At 38.4% G+C, this 19,061-nt stretch overlaps 2 protein-coding genes across 3 annotated transcripts; both read left to right on the top strand.

The window, feature by feature from the left end:
• The first annotated feature begins 773 nt into the window (after positions 1-773).
• LOC133864520 (SEC1 family transport protein SLY1-like) lies at positions 774-3,454 on the top strand. The gene is made up of 2 exons (XM_062300881.1): positions 774-932; positions 1,217-3,454. Exons 1-2 carry the CDS (start codon positions 902-904, stop codon positions 3,025-3,027), a joined length of 1,842 nt encoding a protein of 613 aa, XP_062156865.1. The 5' UTR covers positions 774-901; the 3' UTR covers positions 3,028-3,454.
• Positions 3,455-10,299: 6,845 nt separating this feature from the next.
• LOC133864521 (uncharacterized) lies at positions 10,300-17,894 on the top strand. Of its 2 annotated transcripts, none has more exons than XM_062300883.1 (13): positions 10,300-10,652; positions 11,096-11,134; positions 11,244-11,392; positions 11,585-11,660; positions 14,951-15,239; positions 15,384-15,493; positions 15,607-15,654; positions 15,764-15,967; positions 16,246-16,347; positions 16,586-16,719; positions 16,931-17,081; positions 17,433-17,558; positions 17,641-17,894. In XM_062300883.1, exons 1-13 carry the CDS (start codon positions 10,456-10,458, stop codon positions 17,666-17,668), a joined length of 1,653 nt encoding a protein of 550 aa, XP_062156867.1. In that variant the 5' UTR covers positions 10,300-10,455; the 3' UTR covers positions 17,669-17,894. The 2 variants fall into 2 exon arrangements, with proteins under 2 accessions (XP_062156867.1, XP_062156866.1); XM_062300882.1 differs by having other exon boundaries at positions 10,301-10,652; positions 17,430-17,558.
• The last annotated feature ends 1,167 nt before the right edge of the window (positions 17,895-19,061 follow it).

Here is a 19,061-nt window from a genome sequence, read left to right as displayed (position 1 = left end):
GATAATTACACCGTTAGTTCCTGTGTTTTGTCATAATTATTTTTTACTCTCTATGATTTACAAAATTAAATGAGAGGTCATTTTGGTAAGCAATAATTACAAATCGATCCCTGAAGCCAAATTCTGTTAAAAAATTTGACAGATTATGTTAAATGCCACGTCAGCGCCACATCAAACCAATAAGATGGCAACACGTGTCCATATGAATAATAATAAAAAAAAATTATTAAAAAAAAAAAGGCAAAGTGGTGGCTGGGCCCTGGGGGTGGCCATTGAACTCTGGGGAGGTCGTGGCCACCCCTAGAGGTGGCCGGGGGTGGCGTGCGGCCACCCCTTTGCCTTTTTTGTTTTTGGTTTTTTTGAATTTTTCTCTTTTTTTTTTTTAAAGGTTTATTTATTTATTTTTTAATAAATTTACATATTTTTTTATTTAGATGGACACGTGTCGTCATCTTATTGGTTTAATGTGGCGCTGACATGGCATTTAACAGAATTTGTCAAATTTTTTAACAAAATTTGACTTCAGAGATCGATTTGTAATTATTGCTTACCATTATGATTTATCATAAGCTTTTTGAACTATAAAGAATAAAAAATAATTATTGTAAATTATATAAACCATTATACAATTATCCATTTATTAAATACGATAGAGCACATAAACCGCATTTAAAAGTTCATTTTCAATTACTTAAAAAAAAAAAAAAAAAAAAAAGAAGAAGAAAGAAAGAAAGAAAGAAAAAAAGAAAAGAAAAGAGAGAAGAAGCTCATTTTCACCTTTTGTTTTCTTTTCGCTAACCCCTACACGGTTGGATCCGAGACCTCAAAATTGAAGAGCTCAGAAAATTATTTTACTTACGAAGAAACCAAAAATACTCACCCGGAACAGAGTTTCACGGTCATGGCTCTCAATCTCCGTCAAAAGCAAACAGGTATCTCTCTCTGGATCTTCGTCTTGCTTTAGATCGAAAACCCATTTCGTTTCTCTGGTTTTTGGCTCATATTCGCCTAATTTTATCCTTCATCTTGTATGGTTTGAATAAGAAAACCAAACTGAAATGGGATATTTCTATAAAGTTATTAAATTCCAGTATGAAATTTGGTTGAGAAGGATATTCTCACAATTAAACTATAACCCATTTGTTATGGGTGTGAATTTAGTGCGTATGCTTTACTGAATTTCGATCCCTGTAACTTTGTTTTCTTTTTTCTTCAGAATGTATTACCCGAATGTTGAATCTAAACCAACCCGTTAACGCAACGGGTACTGCAAACGAAGAGGTTTACAAGATTTTAATCTATGATAAGTTTTGCCAAAACATCCTATCACCATTGATCCACGTCAAGGACCTTCGAAAACATGGCGTGACCCTCTACTTTCTGATTGATAAGGATCGAAAACCGGTCCACGACGTGCCCGCCGTGTATTTTGTCCAACCCAGTCAAGCTAACATTCAGCGGATCATAGCCGACACGTCTCGCTCGCTCTATGATAGCTTCCACCTCAATTTCTCGTCCTCTATTCCCCGCCCGCTGCTCGAGGATCTTGCATCTGGGACGTTGAGTTCTGATTCGATCCATCGGATTTCTAAGGTGCACGATCAGTATTTGGAGTTTGTGACATTGGAGGATGGTTTGTTTTCGTTGGCACAGAAGTCTACTTACGTGCAATTGAATGATCCGTCGGCTGGGGATCGAGAGATTGAGGAGATTGTGGAGAGGATTGTCAATGGATTGTTTTGTATTTTGGCTACGCTAGCTGTGGTGCCAGTAATTAGGTGCCCTCGTGGTGGGCCGGCTGAGATGGTTGCTTCCGCATTGGATCAGAGATTGCGAGACCATTTGTTGTCGAAGAACAATTTGTTTACAGAAGGTGGGAGTTTCGTGAGCTCTTTTCAGCGGCCAATTTTGTGTATATTTGATAGGAATTTCGAGTTGTCAGTAGGGATACAGCATGATTTTAGGTACCGGCCGCTTGTTCACGATGTTCTTGGATTGAGGCTGAATAGGTTGAGTGTGCAGGGTGAAAAGGGTGGGATGAGGTCGTATGAGTTGGATAGTTCGGACCCATTCTGGGTGTCAAATGGGTCGCTAGAATTTCCTGAAGTTGCGGTGGAGATTGAGACTCAATTGAATAAATATAAGAAAGATGTTGATGAGGTGAACAGGAGGACTGGTGGAACTGACGGGGCTGAGTTTGATGGGACAGACTTGACGGGGAACACAAAGCATTTGATGAATGCAGTGAACTCTTTGCCTGAGTTGACAGAGCGGAAGCAGGTGATAGATAAGCACACCAATATTGCCACTGTTTTGTTGGGTGAGATCAAGGAGAGGTTGCTTGATTCTTATGCGAAAAAGGAGAATGACATGCTGGTCAGAGGAAGCATTGACCGAAATGAGCTCCTTGGTGCGCTCAAAGGGAAAGGGACGAAGATGGATAAGCTGCGGTTTGCTATCATGTATCTGATCTCTTCAGAAAGCATTAATCAGTCAGAAGTGGAATCAGTGGAAGCAGCACTTAGGGAATCCGAGGTTGATACTAGTGCATTTCAGTATGTGAAAAAATTGAAGTCGTTGAATGCTTCAATGGCCTCAGCAAATTCAGCTAGCAGAAACAACATAGTTGACTGGGCTGAGAAAATCTATGCTGTGACAGCAGGTGTGAAGAATCTCTTGTCTAGTGATAGGCAACTGGCATTGACAAGGACGGTGGAACTCTTGATGGAAGGGAAGCCAAATCCTGAAATTGATGGTTACCTTGTATTTGATCCTCGTTCTCCCAAGTCAAGTTCCGGTAGTAGTCATTTGAGAGGACCATTTAAGGAAGCTATTGTGTTTATGATTGGTGGTGGTAACTATGTTGAGTACGGGAGCTTGCAAGAATTTGCACAGCGTCAGCAGCCTGTCAAGCATGTTATATATGGAACAACAGAAATTCTCACAGGAGCAGAGTTTGTTGAGCAGCTTGCATTTCTGGGGCATAAGATGGGGCTTGGAAGTAATGTTGCCGCTTCAACTCATTAATAAATACTTGTTTTAAATGCTCTTCGAAGCTTTTGTTGTCTGGCAGTTTATGCATGGTAGAGGAGGCACTGTGGGAAGTTAAGACAGAATATGGGCAATTGAATATAGATTTGAAGCTGTAAATCTCAGAACTGATGCAGAAATTGTTGGGGGATACATTTCTTTCTTGATTCTGAGGCATGCGTGCTGGTTTTCAAATAGACTTGAACGACTGTCCTTGACAATCTCTCGAAGTATGCCTTTTTCATTTTTCATCATAGTGAGTAGGTTTCAACCATTGAAAAGCTATATTTGTCTTTATTAAAGTTTCTGTGGTTAGAAAATTTTCTGTTTCCTTTGTTCTTCACTACTTGAAAACTAAACTTTTGAATCATATGTTAATTTGTTCCATATATTAATATGAGTGCTATTCTGATGTTGATTAACATTTCCCAGTGTAATTATTTTCAATTTTTTTTTTTTTTGGATGAATTAAGCCTTTATAAACCAAACTCAATCAAAACATACACTCCAGTAAAAACTGGAACAAGTACCCAATAACAGGGAAAAACAAACACCTACTGCTACAAATCAGCAGCATCCAGCACCTAAAACAACAACAAAACAGGAAACTACATTACACCAGATTATGCAGATTCCAAATATGCACAAGAGCTAAGTTCTCAGTAGAACTTTTAACAGAACCCTTAGTCATAATTCTCGATCGCATCTCCATTTGATCTGAGCCACTAGAGCTTCCTCTGTCCTAGGAGTATTTACACGCAACAGATAATTTCTTTGCTTCCAAAGGTGATACACAGCTGCTCCAATACTGAGTTTGCACAAGCTGATTTTCAGACTTTTACCATGCAAAACTTCAACACTCCACTTAACAACATCTTCCCAGTCCTCAAGTGGATCAAAGATCAAACAAGAAGACATTAATTCTCTCCATACCCGTCTACTGAAGCTGCATTGGAAAAATAGATGCTCCCTGCCTTCCTGCCATCCGTGACAAAAAAGACACAAACTATCCCCTGCATAACCCCACTTTCACATTCTTTCCTTAGTTACTAGAGCATCTCTAAAACCAACCAAAGCAGGAAAGAATGGCGTGGAATAGCCAAAGAAAACCAAACTACTTTCCACCAATCCATAGCAGGTTTCTTCTCCCTTAAAGTCTCCCAAGTTTCAGAACAAGAATAGACTCCATTTCTGGAATTCCAAATTGGCAAGTCTGCAACGCCAATGTCAACTTCAGGGAGCCTACTTTGAATCTCAACTAAACTTTCAGATCTAGCACAAGGCCAGAACCAATCCCTATCATAAATGATGGATGAGAGTTTAGCCCCTGCAGAACTTCCTGCATCATAGATAGTCCTAAAACCATGTTTATCAAGAAGACAACCAGCAGGATGCCAATTATCATACCACAAGAAAATCCGGCTTCCATCTCCAACTTTAAACCTAATAAAACTCTTTGCCACCTCACGAAGCTTCAGAGTCTTTTTTTTTTTGGATGAATAAAAGATTTTATAAGGCTCAACTCAGCAACCAATACACTCCAGTGAAAACTGGAAACAACTCCTGCATAGGGACAACAAACCCCTAGCTAGGAAACCAAGAGAGAAAAAAACCCATCAACGACAACCCTACTGCTTCCAAGAACACAGTAAACAACAGCATAAAACAAAGCAAACATCTACAAGATCAAAACAGAGAAATCAAACCCCCATCAATCCTCAAAGACACATAGGACTCACAACATCCCATCACTCCAGAAAATGCAAATTCCATTTAGCAACAAGGTTCATATTCTTCCTGAAATGGCTGATCTTCCCTTTTGCTACAATCTTCACTCGAGCTTCCCACCTAACACGAGTCAAAATTGCTTCCTCCGTGCGTGGAGTGTTATTGTGCAAAAGGTCGTTCCTCTGCTTCCATATATGGTATACAGTAGCTCCAAAACACAGTCGACCCAAAACTGCTCTTAAACTTTTCCCCTGCATCACCTTCAAGCTCCAGACTACAATATCATCCCAATCCAAAGGCACATTGTAAAAAGAACACTCAGCCATGATTTCAGAGTTTTCTTCCAACTCCAAGAACAATATTGAGGGATAGACACTTGCAAAAAGCTCTTTCCCTTCAACCAATTATCTTCCACCCAAGCCACCCAAAGAGATCCTGCTTGTGCAAACAGGTTCCAATTATCTTCCACCCAAGCCACCCAAAGAGATCCTGCTTGTTCAAACAGGTTCCAAATATGATTCAGCATAGCAGAATGATCGACACTTTCAATCTTTTAATCCCCAAACCTCCTTCCCTTTTTGGAACACAAACTTTCTCCCAAGCTACTTTAGCTTTGGCCTTAGTGTTTTGGCCACACCACAAGAAACGGTTGAATTTCTGTTCCAGCAACCGAATAATTTTCTTTGGGGGGATAAACACTCTAGCCTAAAAAACTTGCAAGCTAAACAGCACAGATGAGAGCAATTGAAGTCTCCCTGCTTATTAATAAGTTGAATTTGTGGCTGCTTATTAGTTTCTATTGGTCAGTAGTTGAATGTAATTTGACCAGAGCTTGTGTACATAGCCCGAACCACTTGTTCTCACTCAACGAACTCACTAACTTTCATTGCCATGGCTTAAGGCACTCTCTGTCTTTTGAGAATTATTATCTTTTGGGTGTTTAGGACTGGTTTATTTAGAGGTAAGACAGTCAATTAAGCATGACTTATACTTTCTTGGTAGTGTTAATAACCATGTCCATGGGGGTAAAATTTTTTGAACTGATAGCTGGTAATGCTTTGGTCAGTTACTGTCCTTTCTCATCATCTTCCAATACTTAGCTGTTTGGAGAATAGCTTACTAGCATAACTAATGATGAAAGTTTTTTGATTCATCTCTTGACAATCTTTGTAGTTTCTGAAAATAATCTGCCATTAAATTGGTATCTATGGCTGGAAATTTAGTTGGAGTTTGGGTCTTCTAGCTGGTAACTCCCTCTCTTGGTGTAAATCTACGGTTCCTTATTCAAATTAAAGTAAGTCACTTTGTTGGAGAGCCATTAAACCTGAACCATTGAATAGATACTGTTTATGCTAATCTAATCCTGTTGGATGTTGTAGCTATTGGATTCCTAATTTCTCTGTTTGTGCCTGTGCCTGTGCCCTGCGCCAGGATGCCTTGATTGGGCTAATCTCTCACTCTGCTCAAACCTAAATGGGAGAAAAAGAGATCAAAATAATTTTCCATTTCGGCTACTTTAGCGTTGGTATAGTATCGCTGTTGACAAGGATGAAGGTGATCCAATTCTAGCTCTGTCGTTTTGGTCTTCTGTTGCTTGTGGTAGGGCCGGGTATCGGTTAAATCGGTGACAGTAAGAATATTTTTACCTACCCAACAGAAAAAGTCGGTTATATCGGTTAATTAACCAACCCCATATCGACAAGAATAAATTTCAATTATTTTTGTTAAGTCGGTTAGTCGTGGGCTTTTTATATTGGGCCGAACCTATTTTTATAGGCCAAAATTAGTTGTTTTGGGGTGCAAATGGTTGTTTTTTGGGCTAAAAAAGTGTTTATTGGATATGTTTTGGGACAATTTTCTCTCAATTTTCTTTTTAAAAAAATAAAAAAGAAAAAACTAAAACTAAAACAAAATCTACCTTTATAGTGGCTGGCTGACCACCTATGCACTACCCTCGGTTATTTGGGAGTGGCCAGGCCACCCACTAGTTTTCAATTTTATTATTATTATTTGTTTTTATTTTTTATTTCATTTTTTTAAATTTGAGCTTTTTTAACCTTTTTTTTTAAAAAAATAAAAATAATATGGGTGTTTTTTTTTAAAGGAATTTTGATTGGATTACGATTAAAGTATACGAGTTATTACCAAACTAAAGAGTAAAAATAGTTATTCCATTCCACTATCTTTTATTCCTGATAATAACTATTTTATTTTTCAATAGAATACTCATTCCGCAAATCAAACGAGGTCTAAATGATTTAATGGAGATTCTTTATAAGATAATGCAATTGGGTCAAAAGAGAGAGAGGAACATAGAGTAATAGACTGCTTTATTAATAGAAAATTAATAAAATAATAATTATTATTTTTATATAAATATAATTTTTTAAAGTGATTATTTAACATGATAATAAAACATAAGTGATGAATTTGAACCATGTCTTCCTAATTTACTATTCATTTCAATTAAATATTTTAGATGTTAAATCTTACTTATTAAAAAATAAATAAAAAATTAAATATATATATATAATTGTTCGGTGTTTAAAAGTACTGACCGATATGGGTTGGTTATTAGGAGCCTTAACTATTGGTCTGGGGGTTATTTACCAACTACTCTCATAATCTCATTTATTGACCTTGACACGTGTTATTTTGAAGTAATGTCTTTTATTAAGACTTCATGGATATTTGACATTAAAATACTAGCATCATCTTCCGTTGGATCCGGCTTGTGTGCTGTAGTTTAAACTACAGCACACATGCTGTAAAAACAGTGAACGGCTCAGATTTAACTAAATAATTGAAGGGTTCAGATATCTTTCAAAAATTTTATCCACCTCTCTTCTCTCTATCACTGCTACTCCTTCATTTTCTCCTCTGTAAAACGTCTCTCTCCTCCATCCATCATCAACGGAGCCAGCTGTGATGGTCAAGACCCAAGGAAACCCAGTGTGTACTGTCCCAAGGGCTGAACCATTATTTCCTGCTGAAGTTGAAACCACCACACCCTTCTTCACAGCACAAAATGACGCTATTGCGATTGGATTGGTTTCTAATGGCATATCATCAAATCCCATGGAGATGTTAATCACATCAACGCTGCAAAACTTCTTCAAAAGTCTGGGCCTCAGTCCAAGACTTCTTCAAAAGCTTGAAGAGTCTCTCTCTCATAGACACAATTCTTTACCTCCTTAAAACAGTCTAATCCTCTGTTATTTCACTTCCTCTCTGCAGTTTTCAGTCTTAACCCGAAATTTTGTGATTGTTAGAGTTGATGAAGGCATAAAGATTGGTTGATGAAGGCAAGAACATGGTCCATGGCCGTTAGGGTCACAAAATTTCAAACTTCTTTTTACAAAATCCCATACCCATCTGGTGGTTCTTTGCAAAATCTAATATTTTTTTACTTCATTTTCTTTGGGCTTTGCTAGTGAGGAAAATGATAGACGGAAGAAAGAGAGGTTTTACAGACGAGAAAATGAAGGAGAAGCAGTGATAGTGATAGAGGGAAGAGACGTGGACAGAATTTTTGGAAGAGATCTGAACCCTTCAATTATTTAGTTAAATCTGAGCCGTTCACTGTTTTTACAGCATGTGTGCTGTAGTTTAAACTACAGCACACAAGCCGGATCCTCTTCCGTTAAATTTGTCCTTAATTTAAAAAATTAAACCATATTTTACTATTTTATTTAAATGCACTTTACAATAAGATAAATGATAAAAAAAATTTATTTATTTTTTAAAAATAATGCGAAGAATACAACTTTTGGTTTTTTGATATTTATTTAATGTAAGGAATAATGAGGGAACTTGATTCAATGGGTTTTCTTAGGGAAAGATAATAGAATATGCTAGTATCTTACATGTTGCTTTGAAATATATTATACATCATGCCAAAAAAAAAAAAAAAAAAAGGCTAGAGAATAGAGAAAGGGAATTAATGCAGGATGAGACAATAATAAATATGTCATTTAGTTTAATTAAATTATTAGTTTTTGTTTGTAATTCAATAATGAGATTGACCACAATTAGTTATTTAAGTTTAAGTTATTTGTCATTTTAAAAGTGGGCTTGTCCTTTGGCCCAAAGTCGGTCACATTAGGGTTAGAGTTAGAGTGTTTATTTAAGCATAATATTCTCTTGTAATAAGACAGATTATGATGAATGAAAATTATGTTTGTTTCTATGAAGTGTGACTCCTCTCTTATTTTTTGGTGGTGAGACGCTGGTTTGTTTTTTCATCTTTGTTAATTTGGTGAGACTCTGAATTAACGTAGATTTATTTTTATTTTATGTTATTTTGTTATTCCTGTTGCGTCAAATTAAATAAACACTCTAACTATAACCTAATGTGACCGACTTTGGGCCAAAGGTCAAGCCTACTTTTAAAATGACAAATAACTTAAACTTAAATGACTAACTGTGGGTCAATCACATTATTGAATTACAAATAAAAACTAATAATTTAATTAAATTAAATGACATATTTATTCTTGTCTCGTCCTGCATCAGGAATATTGTAAATTGAATGTTTTTTATTTATTTTTAACGGAATATCTCATCATATTAAAGAGCAAAACTGCCAAGAAAACATATGATCCCAACTCAGGGGATCTAGGTATAAAAGAGTTCCCTAACAATAATACTGGAAATACATTATGGACTTTCATTAAACCAAACCACAGTCCTCACACGTTCAGCCACCTCCTTAGCTAAAGAGTGAGTTGCACCATTTAACTCCCTGTGAACATGAGTGAATTTTGCCTCCCAAAGACCATGAAGTTCTTGGATGATACTCTCAACAAACTGACCCGAGGGAGAGAGATAAGGGGGAGAAGAATCAATCTCTGAGACAACCTTTGCTGCATCTCCCTAAGAATTGTCATGTACAATCTCTTGCTACAATCCCCAGACAAATGGTCCCCTCCACCAAATGGTTATGCAAATGAGTGTTAATTTGAGGGGGTTGCATACATTTTCACAAAAAGAAAAGAAAAGAAAAGATAAGATCATTAAGATAATTAATTTAATGATAGAAATTTCCACTATAAAATTGTCATGTGTTGCTTCTAAGCACGTGAGAATCACATACTCTACACACATATCAATTTCATAAACCGCATTCAATGAGATTTATGTCCTGATTTTAATGAATAATGTTATATATCATTTCATGTCTCTCTTATATCTTAAAAATTAATGTAATTTTTAAAATTACTATTAAATTAATGATATATCATTATTAATTATTAATTTAATAATGATTTTAACCACCAGATCAATTTTGAGACCCAAAGAGAACAAATGACATTTAAAATTACTTAATTTTTTAATCTGAAAATGACTCTAATTTGATGGCCACCACTTGGGCTATGAATTTGGATTCACTCCATTCAGATCTTCTTAATTTCTCTCTATTTAGTTATAAAGTAGGGATATAATTATCCTTTTATATTTCATAAAAATGAGAAAAAACAACTATGCAAGGGAGAGGATTCTGTTGACTTTCCCGTACGCCACATAAGATAGACCAAACCAAAACCCAATTCCGGCGTGTAGTCGTGTACGAATTACGATGGAAGTAAACTAAGCCATTTATCGCTCTCACTCAGGAAAGGGCGCTAGGGTTTCAGTCCTTCTGAGCAAACAATCGAATCGATCAGAGAGAGAGAGAGAGAGAGGGAGAGAGAGAAGATGTGGCACGAGGCGAGAAGGTCGGAGAGGAAGGTCCACGACATGATGGACGCGGCTCGAAAGCGAGCTCAGAGACGAGCCGTGTTCTTGGCCAAGCGGCGCGGCGATCCTCAGCAGTCGATCCAGGCCATCGGCGCTCGCTCCCGCGTGTACCGCGACGACGCCCTCTACCAAGCCACTCAGGATCAGCAAGGCCTGTAAGATTCGTATACTCTCCTAGATGACGATGATTATGTTGTAATTTCTGATCAGCAACTGGACTCTTCAAAATCCAATTGTTGTGTGTTTGTTATGGCAATATTTAGAATTTTAATCTGACGATTTGGATTCTAAGACCAAGTACAAGGCACAAATTTATTTTTTCGGATTTATAACCATCGAGATTTTTGTCTCAACTGATCAGAAAAGCGCAAACCTTATGTGGATTTTATCAGTCAATTGTGGGTTTAATGTAAATTTTCTATTTGACATAATCACCATCTTAGAATAAAGAACATTAACATCGGTTTCTGTTTGATGAAAGCAGAACCAGTGTTAAAGCACGTTTTGTTTGCATTAGCGGTATAATGTTACATTTTTTTTGGTTAATTGTCGTTTAGTTCCATCTATATCTGATATAATCTTGTGCCTTCTATATCAGGATACCGTGGAATGGTAAACAGGATATTTTGATTGATAGGTATGGTGTTTTTATTTTTTTAAAGGGTTGTAACTTGGATTATTCAAATTATATTCCACTTTCTGACCGGTCGCTTAAGATTAGGGGACTTTTTTCTTTGTCTAAGCAGATTTGATGGCCGTGCCCTTCTTGATTTCATTCGGGATCCTGGATCCCGGCATTTTCGGGTCCCGGAGAAGTCAGAAGAAGAAGAAGAACTAGAAGAGTTTGTTAGTTTTGAGCGTTATCGGGATTTAATTAAGCATCGACGTAGAGGATGTCGGTACTTTTCTTTAATTTTTTGGATAGTGTCTTAAATTCTTGAACATTATAAATGTACTTTTCTCTTTATCCTTCTCTTATTCATGACAAAGCATTACAAGACAAAGGTTATCCACCTTTGGAGCCAATCATTTGGTTAGGGGGTTAGTTTGAACTTAGTTTTACAAGCTAAACTCTGTACATTAACAGTTACTGATGAGGAAGGTTTGCAACATGTAAACCAAGAGATGGAAGCAAAGGCCGTTGCTCCTTTTATATCAGACAGGTTTGTTTCTACTTTCTCTCTCTCTCTCTCTCTCTCTCTCCCCCCCCTCCCCCCTTCCCCCTCCTCCTCCTCGTTTGGTTCTTACTTACTTCTTTCTTCTATATTTCGTAACTAAAGTGATATCAGAGTTGACACTACTGAATAAATTGTGAGATTCATGTGAGACAAATGTTTTGGTGGCAAACATTTAACTATGTAGAATAGGTTTCTAGCTAATTCTTGTGTTATTCAAATAGTTTGATGCTAAACATGTGCTGTGATTAGTGTAGTGTTTTGTCTTTGGTTTGATAAACATATGTAAACATGTTAGCAAAATTCAAGTTTTCTTTGCATTCAAGTTTTTGGGGACTTTTTGAAACTGAGTTTTGCTAAGGACTAATTTCTTGGGAGGTATTTCTTTATGTTTTCCTTTGAATTTCTGTCTTTTGCCTTTCTGTGTGGTCAGGCCCCCTGAATCATTTTAAATGAATAACTTGGATACTTTTGTAGAAGCTTAAAGAATGTAGCAATGGCTTAATTTTTTCCTTTTTAAGCTCCTAAACGTTTCTTTGTTCTCTGTCTAGCATGGTTTTCTAGGCAGAGATTTGGAGTTGCTTACATGGTGTTCATTGTTCGAGGACAGCGTTTTAAAGGCTTTTTTCTTTTTTGAAAAAGAACTTGATGATGTGAGTTGTCACAAGATTCATGGTCTAGTTGTTTTTATTTATTTCTTAAGCCTTTGAACATCATAATCTCACGATCTTCAAAGCTCCTTGTGTTCTGATCTCTCCAAATACATCACATTAAACACAAATACATCTTTTTCAGACGTATTCGAAACCACTCTCTCTCCTCTCTCTCATTTCCTCTCTCCCTCCTTGCGCTAGCGGTGGCGCGTGTAGGTGCGTCCTACTAGCTTTCAGCTTCAGATCGCCATTCTCTCCATTCTTTTTTTCTTCGTTTAGCTAGGCTTTTTTTCCCCCTTCTTGTTTTTCTGAGTTCGTCATCCATGTTGCCCTTTTTTGGAGCTTGACGTTTGAGGCAAGTCATGGAGCGCAGATTTGTCGTGGAAGCTAAAGATTTCTTCTCTTTGGCGAAGTTTGGTTCTTTAGAGCTTCGCTTGGAGGAAAAAAGGAAGTCTTTCGCAAGTGTGGTGGTTTTGGGCTCACTGTGTTCCGCTTGGTTGGTGGCCACGGTGAAGGAGGCGCTGAAGTTGCCAAGGGTTGGGGACTTTGTTAAGTCTTTACGGGAGGATTCAAAGGTGCTGATTGTTCGGAGAGGTGAAAATTAGGCAGGTAGGTTTCTGGAGGTGGCCTCTTTGGTGGTCGGAAAGGGTTTATTTGGCTCCCTGAGGGCCAAGAAGGGTGGGGTTGGAGGCGAGTTGCGGGTGAGCTTAGCAAGATGGTGGCGTTTCTAGAGTCCGCGTCTGGGTCGATGGTGGTTGCAATGGGTTCTTCGGATGGGAAGAAGTTGTAGATTTCCTCTGGTGGGCATTTCTTTGGGGTTAGCCCCGAGAAGGGTGGGGTGATTTCATCTTACGCGGAGGTGGTGTGGGGGGCGGTTGGTTCTTCTGTTAAGATCTTGGCTACGTCGGTGCTGATGGCGGAGATGCCCGAGTTGGATCTGCTGCCGATGTCGCTGTTTAGAGATGAAGAGGATTTTTGAGTGGCGGTGAACTGCTTTGATTTGGAGGAGAAGTCATCGGGGTTAATGGAGAAGAAACTGAAGATTCGGAGTCTAGAGTTTCCTAGATTCTGGAAGAAGCTTCTCGGGCTCCTCAGGTCAGACTTGGACCGGGTTTCATCGACTGTGGCTTAGTTCTTTGGGCTTGTTCTGAAGCGCTTGGTTCTTTGGGCTTGTTTTGAAGCCCAAGCGCTCTTTAGGTGTCAAGTGTGCTCGGGTTGGGTTTAAGCCCATTCGAAAGAAGGATAAAGGGTTGATTATTGCAGGGCGTGTGGTCACTTCTGCAGTGTTAGAGTCCTGCTTGGGTTCGGGTTCGGATTCGGATTCGGGTACGACTTTGAATCCGGGTACATGTCTAGATGCGGTTTCGGACCTGGGTTCAGATCCGAGCATCGATTATCTTCCTTTTCATTTTCCGGTTACTTTTGTGGCATCCTTGGCAGCTGAACAGAAGAAGGTTCTCACTAATTAGACGGTATTTAACCCCCATGTTCAAGGTCATGTGGATTTGGGGCGTGGGCCGGCAATGTCTAAGCCTCTGAACTTCTACTTATGCAAGTCTAAGGCTAAGAGGGTCAGTGTCGCTGCTAAAGAGTGGTTGTCAGATACTCTTGGCCTCACAGGTTTGCCCACTCCCGTAGCTCAGGAGGCTAGTGTTGGAGAACGTTGATTCTGGGTGGTGGAAGAGGAAGGAAGTAGGGCTGGTTCTGGGTGCTCGTTTTGCTGGTTGAGAGTTTTATTTTCCTCAATCTTCACCTGAGGTGGGCTCGCCGGAAGGAAGGGTTCCTCCAAAATTATCCTTGGAAGACTCCACGCCCAAGACCTTGATTCAGTATAAGCGCAAATGCAAGGACATGAGGAAGTTGAAGCTGGTTGCGGGTCAAGGAGAACACGATGATGTGGGCTTTCTCAGGCAGGAGTTTCTCAAGTCGAGCTCGTCCTCTCATTTCCTGGCAGATCGTGGTCATTCTGCGTCGTCCCACTTCTCTAGCTCGTTGCTTGATGCTCCTTCAGCGGTTGAGTCTGCGGGTGGTGTCCAATCTTTCTCTCCTTTGAAGTGGTCTCTGTTATGCTCCAAGGTGGGGTTCGGGTCCAAGGGGCAAGAGGATAAGACTCTGGCTTTCCTCTCTGCCCTTGATGAGGAGCATATTCGGGAGGATAAGCATGTGGGTTGTGAGCTGTAGGGGTTAGGAGTTGATTTGTTTTGTGGGATGTTGTCTGGGGCGGGTCGGTGTTGAGGTGTTTTTTTTTGTATGCCTCGTGTGTACTAGGGGCTCCTTACGCTGTTATTTATAAAATTTGCACTCATCAAAAAAAAAAAATTATTTCTTAAGCCTAGTCATGCATAATCCATTTGTGTGGCTTTTTTCAGTTTGTCAAAATGTGTTTTATTTCTAGTGTTGATCAGGACTGTGGTTGGGTTTGCTTTGCAAGATATACTAAAATTGCATAGTTGTTTTTTTTGGGGGTTTACTTGTATATACATGCGCGCGCACACACACACGTTTGTGTCTATATTGTATGTGTATGTGTATGCGTATGGAGGAGGGCGTTGTAGATTACATATATTTACTACAACGATAAATGCAATAAATGAGATACTTATCTTTTTCATGCATTCCTTGTAGATTTCAGCCACAGCCTCCTGCAAGCAAGGGTTCTTATTCGCAGGTGGGCTTTTCCTATGAAGGGGATGGGAAAGAGGAAGCCCATCTTTCTGATGCTGATGATAATGATGATGACGGCGACGAAGATGATGATGAGGATTTCAACAGTGATGATAGCAATGATGAAGAGATGGATATTATAGCAAAAGAATTTGGTGTAAAAAGGTATGGATGGCTTGTTTACATGGATAAAAAGGCCAAGGAGGAAGAGAAAAGGCAAAAGGAAGTTATCAAAGGCGATCCTGCAATTGTAAGTCTGTCACAATGGCTGGTTGAAGGGGTATCCTTTGTTTTATTATGTTCAACAATACATGCATTTTATAGTCCTGGATCTAAAATTCTGATTTTTTTTTTTTTTTTTTTTTTTTTTTTTTTTTTTTTTTTTTTTTTATAGAGGAAGCTGAGTCGTAAGGAAAGAAGGAAAGTTTCTCAAATAGAAAGGGAGAGAGAAAGAGAAGTTGCACGGGTAACTGGAGCCAGAGTGCTCCATCATGATCCGTACAGGTAGAAGAAGACCTATTTCCCCCTGTTTTTACACCTTTGCTTCCATTTCCAGATGTTAGAAATTATTATGCTGTTATGCTTATGATTGTAGTGCCTTCGATATATAAATGCAGGGAACCTAGGCGAAGCCCAACATATGAAGCTTATCCACGTTCTAGAAGGTATGCTCTTATAGGTTGTTTTGGAAGCTGTTATATCTGTGTTTTTTTTTTTTTTTTTTGTGGAAGGAGTAGATTATTTGCTGCTTGTTTAATGTAATCTTATATGCAGATCGAGATCACGGTCATACTCCCCATCATATTCAAGGCGTTATCCTCGTGGAGGGCATTATGATGATGTTCATAGAAGCAAGCCAAGGACACCTAAAATCGAATTCATTACTGAATTTGGGGGTTCTGGTGATGGGGATGAACCAAAGCTTGAACGATTTTCTCCACCACCATCTCCACAATCTCAGGCTGACTTGTTAAACCGGTCGGCGCACTCGACCTTTAATTCTTGCAAAGATAGATTCGACAATCTTTACTCTGCTGCAGCTTATCCCCCATTTTGTTACCTGAGGCAAACTTTTCTGGTTTAGAATAGATGAGGCTTAGATGAGGCTTAGGGTTATCAGCGTACTGCCAGAGGAAGAAAGAAGGGAGCTTCCTTTCTGAAGCTTATTGTTTCCCTGAAATAGAGTTTTATAGAAAGCTTCTGACTTGGCTGGAGCCAATGACTTGGGTATCTCTAATGTTTCTCCTTTTGTGCAGGCCGTCATCTGGTCGTATACTTGAGGCACTGCATGTTGATCCTGCATCTGGTGTATCCCTTGATAAGGAAAAGAGTGCTAAAGTGTTGAAACCATCAGTGAGGTATCTCTTGGTGTCTAACATTCAAAATCCTTATTTTCATGCTTTGGTATTGTCTTATTCAAGTGGGTAAGCATGTCTGGATAGGAGGTTTCATAACTTCTTGCTTCTTTCTGTTCATTGCTCTTACCACCTGAAAACCTCTTCTCCATTATTTTTAAAATTAATATTAATTTATCTGTTAGTTATTTTTTTTCTTCTTTTTATATATGATTTTATAATTGTCAATCTTTTTTCACAGCACAACTTCGGCAATTGCAAAGTTAACTAAGGCAAGTACTTCTGGGGGGCCCTTAAATAAACAACCGGTGGAGAAGAAGGAAACTCCTCAAGAACGACTTAAAAGGATTATGAGCAGACAGCTGAACAAACAGAGTATGGCTTAGTACACAAGTATATCGGTGGTGTAGCAGTTTTCTTAATCTATGTTATCAGACATTGGCATAAATAGATATTCCCCCTTTTTTTAATTTTTGCCTTTTTAAATTTTATTATTTGCTTTATTTGTAGGAGGGGGGGGGGGGGGGGATTGGGGACTATTTTAAGTTCTTGGTACTAATGATTGCTTAACTGTTTTCTTTTGCAGTTAAAAAGGATACTGCTACTGAGATGGCTAAAAAACGAGAACAGGAGCGCCAGAGGCTTGAAAAGCTTGCAGAAACAAGCCGCTTAAGTCGATATAGGCATCGGAGCCGCAGCCACAGCCGCAGCGAGAGCAACAGCCGGTCTCCTCCAAGGTAGTTAATAGTGCGCTGTGCATGTGGAACTTAGTGGTTTTCTTTTAATTTGTATTGCCACTCATGGAGAGTCTGCCAAATGTTTTAAGTACAATAAAGCACAAACTCGTCTCCTTATGTCAAACTTAGCTCAAACTTCGTAAATTCACCGGAGATTAAATAACGAAATGTGTCTGTTAGCGTTGATGAAGATGCCCGACCTTGTAGTTTCCGGCAACCAAGGGAAATTAGCAATTGTATATTTCCATGTTTCATTTGAGGAGCGATATGCTTTATGTTTTTTACTTCTGGTCATTTTGGATATGCATATCCAAGTATTGAAATGGACAAATGCTGTGTTTACTGCAGAAGACACCGACATAGTAGAAGTCCAAGTAGAAGCAGGAGTTCCCGAAGATATTATTCCCGATCTCGATCTCGCTCTCGCTCTCATTCTCGCACTCGTTCCCCTTCTCGCTCCTGCTCCCGTTCCCCAAGGTTATTACTGTTTTCCTTTTTCCTTGTGACTATCCATATATATCAAATTACTGGAGACTGATTCAGACAGCTGATATTGCAGGGTAAGAAGCCATTCAAGGTATCGATAACTGATATTGCTGTAAAATTGGCAGTCAGGTGTCTTATCTTGTGTATCGAGTCTTTTGTATTATCAGAATGTAACAGTGGGCAGCATCACACAGTTGCTTCAATTAGTAAGGTCGTGTCGTTGTGAGGGAAGATTTAGTATGAATCCTTTGTTTAATTCAGTTGCAATCTCTCCCTGTTTGAGACTATTATTAATTGGTTTACTTATATGCTTTTGTAATATATTAATGAGCATTGGTATGTGCTTGATATTGATTAGAATTGAACGTTTTTGTGTACGTTTTAGTCATTCCAAACCTCCAGATCATGGTATTTGAAACAAATCCCATCTGGGTGCTCAATTTTATTCAGGCCTTTGAGACACCATAATCACATTCTCTTTGCTTCATACTGCTCAAAATTTTGATTATCTTGCTGATGAGATGAGAGATTTTGATTACGACAGTTTGGGTTATATGGGCATGGACTTGAAATATTGGATTGCGCTAATGGAAAGAAAAGCGGCTTTCTGAGTGGGCGGCATCCCGTACCTGTTTTTTGGTGGGTGCTTAGGAATAGGTAGGAAAATGATAGATTGATAATGATAGAGCATCCTCGGTAAGCTCTCCGATCTTTAACCAAATTTTGGCTTAAAAAAATTACTTCTGATATTTTAATTATTATTTTTAAGAAATATTTTTCACCAAATTCTTCAAATATTTCTTTATTTTTAACTAGGTATTAGTTTTAAGCAATCACTTCTAACAAATGAGGAAAGAGGAAAAGTGAAAGAAAAAATAAAATAAAATTGAATAGCTCATAAAATTTGAAAGTCAAATTTGGGGTGGAATTCTAACAATAGACTATAAAAATTATAGAGTTTGCTGAAATGAGTTTTTGTTGAGATATTCACCAAAATTTAGTGAAAAACATTGAAATGCAGAGATTGTTGGGGATACTCTTATACCGACTAGATTTTTCAAATCACAACCACTGTTTTGAAATTGAATACATATGCCCTTTTGTGTTTTTATAAGCCACTACTTGAGTACCTTTTATATGATACTTTGGTGAGTATTCATGCTTCTTCTACCCCTTCAGCAAGTCGAGTTGAACTTTAATATTTTAAGACTCACTCGTCTATGAGGATGCCTATTCGAGCGGAGTTATAAAATGTGTCTTTAAGTGCAGTTCGTTGTAATTAAAAAAAAAAAAAAAAAAGAAGAAGAAAGAGAAAAAACGTGGTTTGTTTTTTTTTGATAAGTAGAAAAAACGTGGTTTGTTGGAAGCTCAAGTGAGCTTGAGCTCAAATTTAAGCTTGTTGAAAATGTTATTCGAGCTAAGTCAGGTACTCAATAAGCTCGGCTTAACTCGAGCTCAAACTAGATTATTAAATTTTTTTAATGTGTAACATGA

This window comes from Alnus glutinosa, chromosome 3, assembly GCF_958979055.1.
Source record: "Alnus glutinosa chromosome 3, dhAlnGlut1.1, whole genome shotgun sequence".
NCBI lineage: Eukaryota > Viridiplantae > Streptophyta > Magnoliopsida > Fagales > Betulaceae > Alnus > Alnus glutinosa.
The sequence above is the reverse complement of the archived record's forward strand: the minus strand, read 5'-3'. Positions and strand labels throughout refer to the sequence as shown.